At 43.3% G+C, this 15,875-nt stretch overlaps 1 protein-coding gene and 1 long non-coding RNA gene across 5 annotated transcripts in view; both read right to left on the reverse strand.

Moving 5' to 3' along the window:
- Positions 1 to 729: 729 nt before the first annotated feature.
- The window catches only part of GARNL3 (GTPase activating Rap/RanGAP domain like 3), a 179,976-nt gene continuing 164,830 nt past the window's right edge, over positions 730 to 15,875 (reverse strand). For all 4 annotated transcript variants that reach the window (XM_037745914.1, XM_017549106.2, XM_037745916.1 and 1 more), the window contains 6 exons: positions 10,547 to 10,654; positions 8,961 to 9,079; positions 6,643 to 6,781; positions 5,224 to 5,439; positions 3,562 to 3,688; positions 730 to 1,194 (listed from right to left, as the gene is read on the reverse strand). In XM_037745914.1, coding sequence (XP_037601842.1) covers positions 1,017 to 1,194; positions 3,562 to 3,688; positions 5,224 to 5,439; positions 6,643 to 6,781; positions 8,961 to 9,079; positions 10,547 to 10,654 — 887 coding nt within the window. In that variant the 3' untranslated portion in view covers positions 730 to 1,016. The remainder of the gene's footprint in view (positions 1,195 to 3,561; positions 3,689 to 5,223; positions 5,440 to 6,642; positions 6,782 to 8,960; positions 9,080 to 10,546; positions 10,655 to 15,875) is intronic.
- LOC119474182 overlaps positions 12,778 to 15,875 on the reverse strand; it is an 11,107-nt gene continuing 8,009 nt past the window's right edge. The window contains exon 3 of the long non-coding RNA XR_005203473.1: positions 12,778 to 13,042. This is a non-coding gene — a long non-coding RNA (uncharacterized LOC119474182). The remainder of the gene's footprint in view (positions 13,043 to 15,875) is intronic.

A 15,875-nucleotide genomic window follows, 5' to 3' on the forward strand; every position in this document is an offset into this window, starting at 1 on the left:
AGCCTCCCAAGTAGCTGGGATTACAGGCATGCGCCACCACACCCAGCCAATGTTTGTATTTTTTTTTCTTTGTTTTTTTTTAGTAGAGACAGGGTTTCTCCATGTTGGTCAGGTTGGTCTTGAATTCTCAATCTCAGGTGATCCACCCACCTTGGCCTTCCAAAGTGTTGGGATTACAGGTATGAGCCACCATGCCCTGCCTTTTTTTTTTTTTTTTTTTTTGAGACAGGCTCTCCCTCTGTCGGCCAGGCTGGAGTATAGTGGTGCAATCGTAGCTCACTGCAGCCTTGAACTTCTGGACTCAGTGTTCCTTCCACCTCGGCCTCCCAAAGCCCTGGGATTACAATGAGAATACTTTTAACCGCAAGGAGTAGCTGTTCTCTGGTTACATTATTGCCGAGTAACAGTAAACCACACAAAGTAATCTGAAGACTTCTGACAAGCTCCTACACCTTAATATTTTTCATGAGATGCAGGGAAAAAGGAGGAGCTTCTAAGATCTAACCATTCAGCTTTTATCAAGTCTATAGGCAGGAATGCAGCTGGTTCCAATCACATTGAACTGAAACAGGAACCAAGGCCAAAGGTGCAGAAAGAAAACTTACTTATAATAAAGTTAAAAAACAATAACTTTTCTTTATAAAAGAAACACATTTTGTGACATAAATCAAAGCTGTAATGAAAAAATAATTTTCCCTCTAAGAATATAAAATAGAAGGTTGCAGTAAATAAGAATGAATATTTTTGATTTATTCAAAGTTTCAATCTAAAACCTCAATGAAATCTACCACCTTTATTACAAGGGGACTGATGGTTCCTGAACAGAAAGAAAGATCAAGAAAGATGGCACCAGACATTAGAGAGGGACCCAAACTGGCCAAGTGTGCAGAAGGTTTGGTCCAATAGATCACTGACAGGCTAAAAGCCACATTTTGTTGAGAAATGACATCAGAATTGTTTAAAGAGTATAAACCTCAATAAGAAAACTAAAGATGGCAAATGAGATTTGAACTCTGTTACTTCAAGTCAATAATGTCTTCATCAGAGAAGGCCGTGAGCTGGAAGGGGCTGCTGCCGGAGACTGGGCTGCCCTCCCTGTCTGCCACAGGGTCCTGGTCAGAGCTGGCCAAGTGGTGGTGTTCTTCAGGGTTGGCTTCAGAAGTAGAAGCACTTTCCAAGGAGCCTGATGGGATCCTAGAGGAGACAAGTCACTGTAAGAGGATCTGTGGGAGCACCATGGAACTGGGCCTGTTTTTTTTCTGGCAATTTCCTGCTCATCTGAGCTCATGAGCTTGGCTTCCCAAATCCCCACTGTTATGTGGCAGAGGTGGGGAAGCACTGGAATGCCACCCCATCACCTCATGGGGTTGTGAGGATTAAAGGCTTGAGTGTGTGACACATGGAAGGTATTTGTGAGGCATTATTTACCTACCTTTCTAAAGTGCAAATCCAGATAATGTCACCCTGCTTAAAACCCTCCCATGGCTGGCCAGGGCCTGAGGATCAGGCTGAAATTCATTCTCACAGCCAAGGTTCTGGGACTGGGTCTGTGACCCCTCCAGCCTCCTAGGCCACCCCTGACTCCCTCTGTTTCCTCCAGCTCCTCAGGACCCTCTCAATAGCTACATAATTAATTTGACCAAAATTGGTTTCCACTTCTCAGGGAGTTAATGCATTCCACAAATACTCATTGGCCTGCAAAAGCCCACCTGGCCCAGCCACTGCCCACTCTTGACCTCACACAGTTCCTGGCTCTGTTCTCTATGCTGAAACCTGTCTACTCTTCCTCCTGCCTTTTAACTGGCCATGCTAGGCCTGCTTCAGGGCCCTTGCCCTGAGGTCCTTGCTATCAGAAAGGCTGTTCCCCTAGCTTCTTATCATTCATTCCAAGCCCAGCCCAATGCTACTTCCTCAAAAAGCTTTCTTTGACCCCTCTCTCAGAGTAGACCTACCTGCCAGCCCCGTCACTTATTTCTTTTCAATTTCTTTATAGTACTTGTCACTATTTGAAATGATTTTATTTGCTTACTTATTTGCTGTCTGTTTTCCTACACTAGAATGCAAAGTCCCTGAGGGCAGGGGCCTTATCAGGTTATGACTTATGAGAGAAGGCTCAGCCTCCCTTGATGTTTGAGACCCTCCCTGCCCCAGGTATGAGCTGGATGGCAATCTTCGTTACACATCACCTGCCATGCTAGAATGCAGAAATTGTCTGGACCCCTGTTGGTCTTTGCCACTGGCCTGGGAACCCCTTGAAGGAACAGGTGGGGGCTTAGTCTTCTCCATATCTTAACACCCAACTAAGTCCCTGGTACTCCAAGAATATGTGTTGAGTGAATGAATGAAGTTTGGACATATGAACCATCACTCTCCGCACTGGAGCATGTGTGATGTTGCTTGAAGGACAACAGAGATCTTATAGGACAAATCAGTGTGACTTAACTACTATTCATTGACATGTGATGCTGACCTGCCATTCAGAAAGGCTGGACTGTTTATGTGCTACCAGTACTGCATTACTGCATAGAGAGTACCTGTTTCCCTGCAGTCTTACTAAGTGGTTGTGGTTCTTTTTTTGAGACAGGTTCTTGCTCTGTTACCCAGGCTGGAGTACAGTGGCGTGATCATGGCTCACTGCAGCCTTGACCTCCCAGGATGAAGTGATCCTCTTGCCTTAGCCTCCCAAGTAACTGTGACTACAGGCACATGCCACCAGACCCAGTTATTATTTTTTTTTTTTTTCTGTAGAGATGGGTCTTGCTGTGTTGCTGAGGCTGGGGTTGAACTCTTGGGCTCAAGTGACTTTCTCTTCTTGGCCTCCCAAAGTGTTGGGATTACAGGCATGAGCCATCATGTCTAGCCAGCATTTTTATTTTAAAAACTCTATGTCAACTGGTCAAAAGTCTCTCTTCCTCTCCCTCTCTATGTGTGTGTGTGTGTGTGTGTGTGTGTGTGTGTGTGTGTGTATGTGTGTGTGTGTGTATATATATATATATATACACACACAAAATATACATATATATATTTTTATATATATTTTTTGGTGGTTTTTTTTTGAGACAGAGTCTTGCTGGAGTGCAGAGGCCTGATCTTGGCTCACTGCAGCTTCCATCTCTCATGTTCAAGTGATTCTTCTGCCTCAGCCTCTCAAGTAGCTAGAACCATAGGCATATGCCACCACGCCCAGCTAATTTTTGTATTTTTAGTAGAGACAGTGTTTCACCATGTTAGCCAGCCTGGTTTTGAACTCCTGACCTTGGGTAATCTGCCCACCTTGGCCTTCCAAAGTGCTGGGATTAAAGACGTTCAGCCACCATGCCTGGCCAGGTATCATATATTTGAATGAGCATTTGACTGCTGGTAAGAGTGCCCATTTGTCTAGACCCATCCCTGGTAGGCCTGAGGCTCTGGGGACCCTCAGAGAAAAGCAGGCTGCCGGCCCTCTGCTGCAGCTGGCAATGGGGCCACTAGTGGCATCATCAATCTACAGAAGGGGCCTCCCAGGCAGTGCTGTGACTCACAGGTCTACCACCTCAAGCAGCGGCCTCTCCTTCTCTTTACCTGTCACTGCTAGATGACCTCACTGCCCCTGGTTTGGGGCCTCCTTGGCTTTCTTCTAACCGCTTCCGCGGTTTGGACTTGGCCTTTGGCGTTCCTTCTGACTTGGGTCCACCTTCGTCCGAGAGGCCTGGATTGAGAATCATAGGTCAAAGAGTCACTACCACAGGGCTGCCATGGAGACAGAAAATAGCCTTATTTTTTCTTGGTTGGGAACTGGTGCATTGTTGTGTTAAGAGTCAGGAAGAAAGATGATCAAATATATATTTTCAAATTATTGGTTTTCTTGTTGGTAGAAGGTTTTTCCTTTCTGATTATAAAGCACACACACATTGCAAAAAAAAAATTAGAGATTCAAAGAGCCTAATGAGGAGAGAATGATCTACAGTCCTACTGCTGGTAGCCCTGTAATTCTCCAATTCAGTGGTTCCGTTTTTCAAAAGCTCAGTGGTTTGTAAACAGTGGTGGGCAGATCAAGCTTTGATATGGAAGACTGTGTTAAAAATAGCAATACGTTATTTTAAAAACAGTGGAAGGCACCAACTTCAAAAACCAATGGACTTTGTTAGTGTCAAGGCCTGCCCTGTCAAGTGGCCTGGGTCCTTTCCTCCAGTTGTTCAGGAAATATTACTGCAGGGCAGCGATGTGCTCAGGCCAACTGTCCCTACAGTTTTATGTCATGCAGATCCCAATCTAAGTTTTCAAACCACTTTTTACTGGTTTAATATGTCAGTTCCATTTTTTCTTATTTTGTTTCCACAAATCTGAACAGAAAGGTTTCTAACAGTCTAATCTTTTCACATTTTCACATTTACCAGGGGCTGTATGTTTCTCTGGTATGGCCTCTTATCTTTTTTTTTTTTAAAGACAGGGTGTCACTCTGTTGCCCAGGCTGAAGTGCAGTGGTATGATCATGGCTCCCTATTGCCTTGATCTCCAGGACTCAATCGATTTTCTTGCCTCAGTTTCTTGAGTAGCTAGCTGGGGCTATAGGCGCATGCCACAATGACTAGTTAATTTTTAAATAGTTTTTGTAGAGATGTGGTTTCGCCATGTTACCCAGGCTGGTCTTGAACTTCTGACCTCAAGTGATCTGCCTGCCTCAGCCTCTCCCAAAATGCTGGGATAACAGGTGTGAGCCCGTGTCATCTTTATACTGAGAGAAAAGAGCTCAACAAATATCTTGCAACAATCTGTTCTGTCCACAGACCTGCCCCCACTGTCTAGGGCTGGGAGAAGTAATAAGGGAACTGAACACACATGTGTAAAAACATGGTACATTTCCACTTGGGGATATACCGACATAAAATGTTGCCTGTGAACTGTGGGATATAAATCCATTGAGACACCTTTGTAGGAAATCATACATATACTGGTACTTTGATTTTTTTAATTATCAGACTAGACACAGTGTTTTATGAACTGCCCATTTCCTTCCTTCACATGGTTTGGGCAGCTTTCCACACCAATAAATACAGATCAACAACATCACTGTTGCTGGCTACACTATAGTGTATTCCTTGGTATAGATGTATGAGAATATAAATCCCTTCTTAAATGGAAAGTTTCCTTTGAAACTCACTGTTTTTGAGGACAATTCATATACAAAGGTAAAACCAGTTGGTCTGTTCAGAGACAGTGGAAACCAGGACTGAAAACCATTACCCAGTAGTTCCCTGCGGGTCCTGCTTGCTATTTCTTTGATCTCCATGCGAGACAGGGACAAGGAGTGCGTGACAGGAATGGCAGCGAGGCCCACACTGATGGGAGTGGGTGGGGTGATGACCTTGGAGACTAAGGGCGACTTCAGAGGTCGCTCGATGCTTCTGCCCACGAGGTTTCTAAGTGGAATCTTGTACAGATTTTTTGATTGAATTTCACCTGAAATGTGATTTCAAAAAGAACATCAGAACTTTAACAAAAGTTCAGATTATTATCAAGAGAATAATTTCTTGTTCCTTAACATAGCATGAAGAAAGACTTTATGTCACACACTGATCTCTAATGTCCCACTGGGAGGGCTCGTGGGGAGCACTTATTTGAGCGTATGTGATAGCTTTGCGTTTTCTAAGAGCATTTTCATGTGTAAATTAGGTAAAATGCACTCGTGACTGCACAGTAAAAAAAACACTAGACAAGAAAAGCAAAAAGCTGCCCTGCTTAGGGACTTCTGTGTTTTATCTTAACTGTGTGCAGTAAAGACAAATGATGTGGTAAAAATTTATGAAAAGTGCTGTGTTCAAAGAGGTGAGGTAACCACAGCACAGGCCTCTGGGGTTCGCAGGCAAAGCCAGATAGAGTGAAAGACTGCATGTACTGAGGAATGTCTGGGCTTGATGACTTTATTCTTTTAGCTATCAAAACCCAGTACTGTTAACAGCCCTGAAGGAAAAATAACTGCTGTTGCAAGTTAGAAACTCTATAGCCTTTAACTTCCTCCTCCCCACTGACTTTTTTGTTGTTGTTGAGACAAGGTCTTGTTCTGTGGCCCAGGCTGGAGTGCAATGATGCAATCACGACTCCCTGCAACCTTGACCTCTCAGGCTCAAGTGATCCTATCACCTCAGCCTCCTGAGTAGCTGGGACCACAGATGCATGCCGCCATAGCCAGCTAATTTAATTTTAGAGGTGCAATCATGGCTCAATGCAGTCTTGACCTCTGGTGATCAGGTGATCCTCTCACCTCAGCCTCCTAGGTAGCTGAAACTACAGGCATATGCTACCAGACCCAGCTAGTTCTTGTATTTTTTTTTTAGAGACAGCGTTTTGCCATGTTGCCTAGCTAGCTGGTCTTGAACTCCTTGGCTCAAGCGATCTATCTGCCTCAGCCCGCCAAAGTGCTGAGATTACAGGTATGAACCATGGTGCCTAGCCTAATGTTTTTTTCTTTTACAGTGGAGTTTTGTTGTTGTTATCACAAGTTTCTAAAGAACCCAACCAATGCATTCAGATTGCAACATTTCTTTTTTTTAATGGCTTTAAATAAATTTTTAAAGCAGTAATCACATGTAGATATTAGACAATGAACTAGAGAAATTAGAGTGGATTAAAAATATGAATAAAACAGTAAAACTTGGACTTCACCTTCCCCCAGGGAAGAAGGAAATACTGGAGTATCTCGGCCCGGGGGTGTCTGAGGAGAATTGCGGGCACTGGCCCCCTTGGAGCTGCCTCCAGATGAGACCTCATTCACAGCTGCAGTTGCTGTGAAGTATATATCCGACTAGAAAGAAAGAGAAAGCATTACTGGTCTGCTGGTGTTCTAGGCCTTGCATCCACTGGCCCTCCTGCCATCACTGCCAACCCTCCAACTGGTCCTATCCTTGAAGCATGCGGTACAGTACTCGATGCCGGGGAAGGGATGGAGGGAGCCTTCCAGAGGAAAGCCCAGTGTGGCTAGTTACACTCTTCCTGAGTATTCCACCCCCCACCACTTTTTCTCATCTATTTGTTGATCCACAATAGAAACTAGTCAAGTGTTCCACCACACATCTTCTACAATCACAAACACAGCAAACACTTCCCTAACGGGAATTTCAGACACCTGGAGTGTTAGAACTAGAAATATCTTAGGGATTCAGTTAGGCCCATTTGGCAGATGGGGAAATGGATTATTCATTCACTGATTCAGCAGATACTCATGCACACCCACAATGCGCTGGCGCTGGTGCTAACAGCAGTGGTGCGCTGGATGTGACTTATGAGATCCAATTTTCAGGAATTTTGCCAACTGGCTATTAAACACACATGATTATAAATTAAATTATACAAACCTAAATCAACAAAGGCCCTAAATATCCAAATTCAACCATTCCTAATTATTTGATTGCACTTACTATTACATCTGCTCTGGAGTTACTGACACCAACAGTGTCTGTGTAGGGCTTGGGGGAGAGATACTGCACCATGGAGGATAATGTACATCTCCCCAACACCACCTGCAGTGGCATCACACTAGAAGCTTGAAATCAATCATGGAGGGACTATTTACACCATGGAAACCAGCGAAGACTATCAGTTCGACTTCGATTTGTTGTTTTGTTGACTGTCTAGACTTACAGTCGTGGAGAAAATATTAGTAATGAACATGGAATATGGAAGTGTGTTTAGTCTGGTACAGAAGCTGAAAGAAGTTTCATTTTAATGACTGTGAGTTGCATGAAGGTGAAAAATAGTTTTATAGCAGATCATATATCAGATTAAATGACAATAAACACTGGAACAAAATGAGTGGATTGAGATATAACTCCAAGTGTAAAATTATGGTTGAACTGCAACTACAGGTTGGCTATGGATACAAGAGTTCAGCAAATATTAACAAAAGCATTTTTCTTTTAAAGATGGGGTTTCACCATGATGGCCAGGCTGGTCTTGAACTCCTGACCTCAGGTGATCCACCCACCTTGGTCTCCCAAAGTGCTAGGATTACAGGCGTAAGCCACCACGCCTGGCCAACAAAAGCATTTTGTAAGAACCAATTGGCTAAGTGGATTTTTATGATAAACAACACTGTATATTTATTATTTGTAAATTGTAAGCTATTTATAGTCAATTAATGTACACATATATAATACGCACATGCACATATGTACACACATATAATACATATATGCACATATGTGCACATACACACGTTTTCCAGAGCACTGGTGGACCAGAGCACTGAGCACACCACTGGAGTTATGATAGGGAGTAAGACAGCACGGCCCCTGCTCTCACAGAACCATCAGTGCAGCAGCAAAGATGAACAAATAAGCACTCACCCACCACTAAAAGTGACAGATATCAGGACCAGGGAAGGGAACAGGGGACACAGCAGGGGAGCCAGCCCAGCTGGCAGGGCTGGGGAGGATTTTGTGGGGCTCACTCGGGAGGGGACTAGAACAATAACCCCAGATTATGTGCCAGTGACAAAAGACATCTTAGAAGGGGCATCTTTGTCCTGCATCCCTCCATTTTGCTCTAGCTCTGGGTTATGAGGCATAGATTAGTCAATTAGTCATGTTTCATAGGATATGAATTCAAATTGAGGGCAGAGGGTGGAAAAGGAAAAAAGATTGCAAACTCTGACTTTTCTAGACTCGGATTGTCTTTCAGGGCCGCGGTGACATGAATAACTGACCCAGTCTCTGATTGGGGATATCTCTTTTCAACTAAGTACCCCCCGGCTGCCACCAGCACCAAATAAATATTAACAAAACTGAGGAGTGTTTTGAAAGCTCACGGAAATCACATATGAAAACCCAACATCAGCCTGGTTTCAGGCTTTCCATCTCATTCTGGCATTTTGACACGTCATCATCAGCCTAACTTGACAAGAGGTAGCTTCTGTGCTCACCTGAAATCCCACAGTGCTGGGCACCCCTCAAACTGCTCAGAGATAAAATCCCAGTCCTACTCACCCTGGAGGCCACCAGCTGCAGTTGCGGCACGACTGCCGTGTGGACCAGGTTCCCATTCACCACCAGGCGGATCTCCATAGAGTCGGTGGTGAAGGCCAGGAGATATGGGAAAGCACAGACTGCAAGAGAATGGGAGTGTCACCTCCCACTGCTGGCTCGGTAGCTGCGGATGGGCTATGATTGTATCACAGTCACGCTCATGCTCACTTCTCTAGAAACTTCCATCTCTCTCATTCCTCTGGCAGCTTCTCTCCCTCCTTCACATGTGCATGTTGCCCTGATCCTAAGGTAGCCTTGGCTCCCAAGACAGCCTCTCCTCAGTTGCCATACTGTGCCTCCCAGGAGGTATGCACTGTCACCAAGCTCGTTGCTATTTTCCCCTATGGAAATCCCATTGCCTGATCTTCCAGCAAGGCAGCTCACTTACCAAAGCCCTGTGAGGAGTCCCTTTTGTTGTCCAGATGCCAGCCTGGCATTCTCTCTGCAAGCCCAGGCCATCCTGCCTGAGACCCTTCCCTTTGGTTGCTCTTCAAGGCCCAGCCCTGATGTCCCTCAATGCTCCTTGCTCCTCCTCTGTGCTCCTCTTGCTGTGTATCTGAGCAGGGGCTGAATCTTATTCCTTACTGGCCCTCACAGTGTCCCTTGGGTGGGTTTGCTGTTATTAAGGACCAGCCCCTGTGCTTGAAATGACTTGGATGACATACTGGCTTCCCGGTGCTGTTCCTGCCTCGGCTGCCCTGTGGCACGCCTCTTTCTTCCTGGCACTCCGTGTTGTCCCTCCTTTGCACTGGCTCTCTGCACTCTCTCCACTGATGAGCTCCTCTGCTCTCCTGGCTTTCCTTGTGACTCTGTCTACCATATCTGTGCCCCTAGCCATGACTTACAAGCCCCTGCAGCAATGTGGTTCAAAACCTCCCTCCCCTGTCTACCAGATTGAATCTGTCATCAAGCCTGACTGGTTCTCCCAGGATCTTAGGTCGGTCCCTCCTCTCAAAATGCTGTCCTTTGGACCTATTAACACATAGTTTTATTGTGAGGACAAAAGAATGAACTAGAACATTCTTGGTTCTGATCTGAGTCTCAAAAGGCAATGCCCAGTTGTGGATCTTGAATCACAAACACAAAGCATCATGGCTCATGTGCTGACATTTTAGTGGCAGGCAGCTACCTGAGTTTCTATGAAGCATATACTAGTGGCACTTTAAGCACTGTGCTTCTCCCCCAGGTCTGTCAGCATTTTGAGGTTGAGACCTTAGGTCTTGAATTTTAGGAAAAGGAAAGTGAGGCCCAGAAATGAACTGAGGTACTGAATGATAACCAAGTACTGAAAAATGACATTTAATTGCTGTCAAATGCATACGTGCTTAGAGGCACTGAGAAAAACAAAGAGGAACAGTAGAAGACAATAGTCCCAAAAGGGAAACAAAATTTAAAAAAATGAAAAAGAGAAAGAACACTCTGAATACTGATCATACGTACATAATTTATGGCAATTTCGCAGTAAGCCAGTTCTCTGCTTACATAGGATTGAATAGTTCACACGTATCTATGAAGGGGGAAAGCGTTACAATAAAGATTTTTCTTACCAATTGCATAGGGAGCCTGGTTCCAACAGAACTGGAAATCTGACGCAGAGGGTTGAACCAAAAAAGAGCCACCATTAAAGGGGCAAACCTTTTTATAGATGCAACTGTCTGCAATGAAAACAACAGCAACTCATTTTTGTTAGAGATAATACTTAGATGACTGTAATTAATGAAAAACAGGCAACAAGAATAGTATCCTATCTGCTAGTTCTTTATAAATAGCCAGTATGAATACTGCCATGATGCTGGATACTTAAAGTCAAAGGCATTCTTAGCCAGAATAATATTACTACTACAAATAATAACAGCTGACATTTTGGGAGAATTTACTATGTGCCAGGCACTGAGCTTTAAAGCCATTATCCCATTTAATCTGCAGAGCTTCACAAAGTATGTACCATTATTACACTCACTTTACAGATGAGAAAATTGAGGTTAGGAGAGGCGAAGTAGTTTGTCCAAAGTCTCAAGTACTATGTGGGGGAGGCAGGGTTTGAACACAGGTCTGCACGACTGCAGAGCCCGTGTGTTTCATGCCTAAGCCCTACTGTCTCCCACATTTGTCAACACTCAAGAAGGGACACCTGATGGCAGCCCTTGGGTAAAGGATGCCCTCCTGCAAGGCAGATCACACCTTGAGCCTCATTCAGGACAAGGGTGGTAGGAGCCAGATACTCCCCTAAACATTTTATTATTATTCCAGAAGACTTGAAGCCATATGCTTGCATCCCCTTGGTGAACCTGAATCAGTACTAGATTAAGACCAGGTTCATTCGATTACATAGTTCCTGGCCTGCTGCGAGCTCTAAACATAAGTCCATGTGGTTCAGACCCTCTTAGAGTGAGAAAGTCCATGAAGAAACAAAGGCCCCATTTATTACAGAGGTCCATCACATTTTAAAAATTAAAAAAAAATTTTTTGGAGACAGAATCTTGTTCTGTGATGCAGACTGGAGTGCAGTGGCGCGATCATAGCTGACTGCAGCCTCTCCCTCCCAGGTTCAAGTGATCCTCCTACTTTAGCCCCCAGCAAGTAGCTGAGACTACAGGTGCACACCACAATGCCTAGCTAATGTTTTCTTTTTTTTTTTTTAAGTAGAGACAAGTCTCACTATGTTGCCTAGGCTGGTTTCCAACTCCTGAGCTCAAGCAATCCTCTTGCCTCGGCCTCCCAAACCATCATATTTTAGCCATGCATTTTTTTTTCAATGAAAGACAGATTGAATTTTTATTATTTATTATTATTTTTAGACAGAGTCTCAGACTGTCGCCCAGGCTGGAGTGCAGTGGCACAATCTCAGCTTACTGCAACCTCTGCCTCCCAGGTTCAAGTAATTCTCCTGCTTCAGCCTCCCAAGTAGCTGGGATTATAAGTGCCTGCCACCATGCCCCGCTAATTTTTTTGTATTTTTAGTAGAGATGGGGTTTCACTTTGTTGGCCAGGATGGTCTCAAACTCCTGTCCTCATGATCCGCCTGCCTCAGCCTCCCAAAGTGCTGGGATTATAGGCATGAGCCATGACGCCTGGCTATTATTTTATTTTAAAAAATTTTTGAGGGCCGGGCGCGGTGGCTCAAGCCTGTAATCCCAGCACTTTGGGAGGCCGAGGCGGGTGGATCACGAGGTCAAGAGATCGAGACCATCCTGGTCAACATGGTGAAACCCCGTCTCTACTAAAAACTACGAAAAATTAGCTGGGCATGGTGGCACGTGCCTGTAATCCCAGCTACTCAGGAGGCTGAGGCAGGAGAATTGCCTGAACCCAGGAGGTGGAGGTTGCGGTGAGCCGAGATCGCGCCATTGCACTCCAGCCTGGGTAACAAGAGCGAAACTCCGTCTCAAAAAAAAAAAAAAAATTTTTTTTGAGACAGAGTCTTGCTCTGTTACTCAAGCTGGAGTGCAGTGGTGTGATCTTGGCTCACTGAAACCTTCACCTTCCAGGTTCAAGCGATTCTCCTGCCTCAGCCTCCCAAGTAGCTGGAATTACAGGTGCCTGATATCATGCCCAGCTAGTTTTTGCATTTTTAATAGAGACGGAGTTTCTCCAATTGGTCAGGCTGGTCTCGAACTCCTGACCTCAAGTAATCCACCCGCCTCGGCCTTCCAAAGTGCTGGGATTGCAGGTGTGAGCCACTGTGCTCGGCCTGAATTTTTATTAACATCATAAAGAATGAATATTAATAAATACTGAGCAAAAAAAGAAAAGCTAGATATCTGAGTACATACTGCATAACTTCATCTGTTTAAATGTTTAAAACTGTCTACAGAGGGTAGAGGTAAAGATGGCAGTGTTACCTCTAAGAGATAATGACATGTAACACAAATATCTTGGATTCTGCTAATGTATTTTAGTTTACCTGTGTCCCCACCTACATTTTATAATCGTATTTCTAATTTCCAGAAAAAAAAGAAAGAAAACATGATATAATTAGCAACCTGATGAATCTGTAGATATAGTTTTGTTGCAACTGGGTCTTGGCTGCATTAGTATGTGTACTGTGGGAAAAATAACAAAACCAATTTTATTTTTTAATTATTAAAAATAACAGCTTTTCTGCAGGCACTTTCTCACTAAAAAATGTAAAAAGATGAAAAGAAAAAGAAAGCAAAATAACAGCTTTTCTGAGATAATCTTTAGACCACAAAATCCATCCATTTAAAATGTACAAGTCAATGAATTTTCGTATATTTACAGAGTTGTCCAACATCACCACGATCTAATTTTAGAACTCTCATCACCCTAAAAATGAAATCTCACTCCCCATTTCTTCCCCAAGCCCTGGTCAACCACTTCCTTACTGTGGATTCGCCTTTTCCGGACATTTCATATAAATGGCATCATACAATATGTGACCTTTTGTGTCTGGCTTCTTGCACCGAGCAGTGTTTTTGAGGCTCATCCATGTGTCAGTGCATCATTCCTTTTTATGGCCAAATAATATTCCATTGTATGGATAGCCTATATTTTGTTGATCTATTTACCATTTGATGGGCATTTGGTTGTTTCTGTTTTTTGCTATTGTGAATAAAGATGCCAAGAACATTCCTGCACAAGAAATGAATATATGTGGACATATATTCATTTCTCTTGTATAGATTGCTGGGTTATATGTAAGTCACATAATTTTATTTTATTCAGAATGTTATTTACTGTTAAATACTTTGTATCTATAGCTACATCTTTATGAGCTTCATTTTTTTCTGTGTTTTGTTGTAGAATATTTGAGGAACAAAGAACACAAAGAAGAAAATTTTAAAAATCATGCAACCCTATGTCCCAGAGAGAAATACTCATAACTTTTTTTTTTAAGACAGAGTCTTACTCTGTCACCCATGCTGGAATCGTGATTTCAGCTCATTGCAACCTCTGCCTCTCTGGTTCTGCCTCTTGGGTTCAAGCAATTCTTCTGCTTCAGCCTCCTGAGTAGTTGGGACTACAGGTGTGCTCTACCATGCCTGGCTAATTTTTGCAATTTTGGTAGAGACTGGGTTTCACCATTTGGCCAGGTTGGTCTTGAACTCCTGACCTCAAGTGATCTTGACCTTGACCTCCCAAAGCATTGGGATTACAGGTGTGAGCCGACCACACCCGGTTGGTACTGATAGTATTTTGTTATTTCTCCTTCAAGCATTTTTATTATGAAATAAACAAGAGAAATATTATAAAGAAAAACAGAATTGAACTTTAAAATATAATTTGCTTCATTCACTGTATTTTATATTTTCTTCTATGCATTTTTCAAGAACATGAGTTTAACTCACTGTATGGCATTTCAGTATTTGAATGTAAAAAAACATCTTTACCAGTTTCCTCCTGTTTCCATTTAGTTTCCAAAGCTATCTGCTTTATAAATTATATTGTATCAGTCAAGAACTCATTATTCAGTTGGCTGATTATGTCTCGAAATAATTGCCTGTGAGTACACAGGCTGTGTCAATTTAGAATCACATCCTGCCAACTTCTTCCCCAGAAGGCTGTACCATTTAGACTTCTAGCAGTGCAGAGAGACGGTATCTGAATCCATGACTCTGACAGTCTCTGCCAGTCTGAGTGACCAAATCATTGCCATGGTATTTGGATATTAAAATTCTCAGTGAGGCACAGCTTTTCCCATGCTGTTAAAATAATTAGGAGGCCATTAGAATGAGGTGGTCCCAGTGCCCTGAGTTCCTACACAAGCAAACTGAAACCTAACTCAGGGTAAAAGATCATATTCTAGGAGCCAACCAGAAACTGTCAACTAACCTCTTAAGCAGGGACTTTCCACTGGAATGATCCAAGTGAAGTTACTGCTCCACTTTAGCCAATCAAATATTTGCTTTGCTTTGCTTTTGCATTCACCCTATAAAAGCCTCCTTTTGTTCCCCTCATTGTTGCCTGATTAATAAATCACTGTTGTTTGGGCTTAGGGGCTCACGCCTGTAATCCTAGCACTTTGGGAGTCCAAGGCAGGAAGATCACTTGAGGTCAGGAGTTCGAGACCAGCCTGGTCACCATGGTGAAACCCTATCTCTACTAAAAATACAAAAAATTAGCCTGGAGGGTCTATAATCCCAGCTATTTGGGAGACTGAGGTGGGATAATCGCTTGAACCTGGGAGGTGGAGGTTGCAGTGAGCCAAGATCGCACCACTGCACTCCAGCCTGGGCTACAGAGTGAGACTCAGTCTCAAATATATACATATAAATCACCATCTGCTCAAATAAACTCTTAAAAATTTTAAATGCATCAAAATTTATCTTTTAACAATGCTTACTGGGTAACTGCCATTTCTTTTTTTGTGAATTATCTGCTTATATCCTTTCCTCATATTTTAATGAGTGCTCATGCATATCTTTTTGATATGTAAAATCTCTTTTTATATTAATAATGATTTTTTTTTTTGAGATAAGGTCATACTCTGTTGCCTAGGCTGGAGTGCAGTGGCACGATCTCAGCTCATTGCAACCTCTGCCTCCTGGGTTAAAGCAATTCTTGTGCCTTAACCTCCTGAGCAGCTGAGGTTACAAGTGTGTGCCACCATGCCCGGCTAAATTTTTGTATTTTTAGTAGAGAATGGGTTTCACCATGTGGCCAGATTTGTCTTGAACTCGGGACCCCAAATGATCCACCCACTTTGGCCTCTCAAAGTGCTAGGATTACAGGCGTGAGCCACTGTGCCTGGCCTATACTAATGATATTGGCCCTTTTGGAAACATCACAGATCTAGTCCCCAGTTTGCTATTTCTAATTTTATGGTTCTTTTTGGCATAGAAAATTTTAAGTTTTGCGTATAGAAACCTTTCAAACTTTGTTCATGGCTTCTGCATTTCTTTCTTTCTTTTTTTT

This window comes from Cebus imitator, unplaced genomic scaffold (genome assembly GCF_001604975.1).
Source record: "Cebus imitator isolate Cc_AM_T3 unplaced genomic scaffold, Cebus_imitator-1.0 Scaffold216, whole genome shotgun sequence".
NCBI classification, from domain to species: Eukaryota; Metazoa; Chordata; class Mammalia; order Primates; family Cebidae; genus Cebus; species Cebus imitator.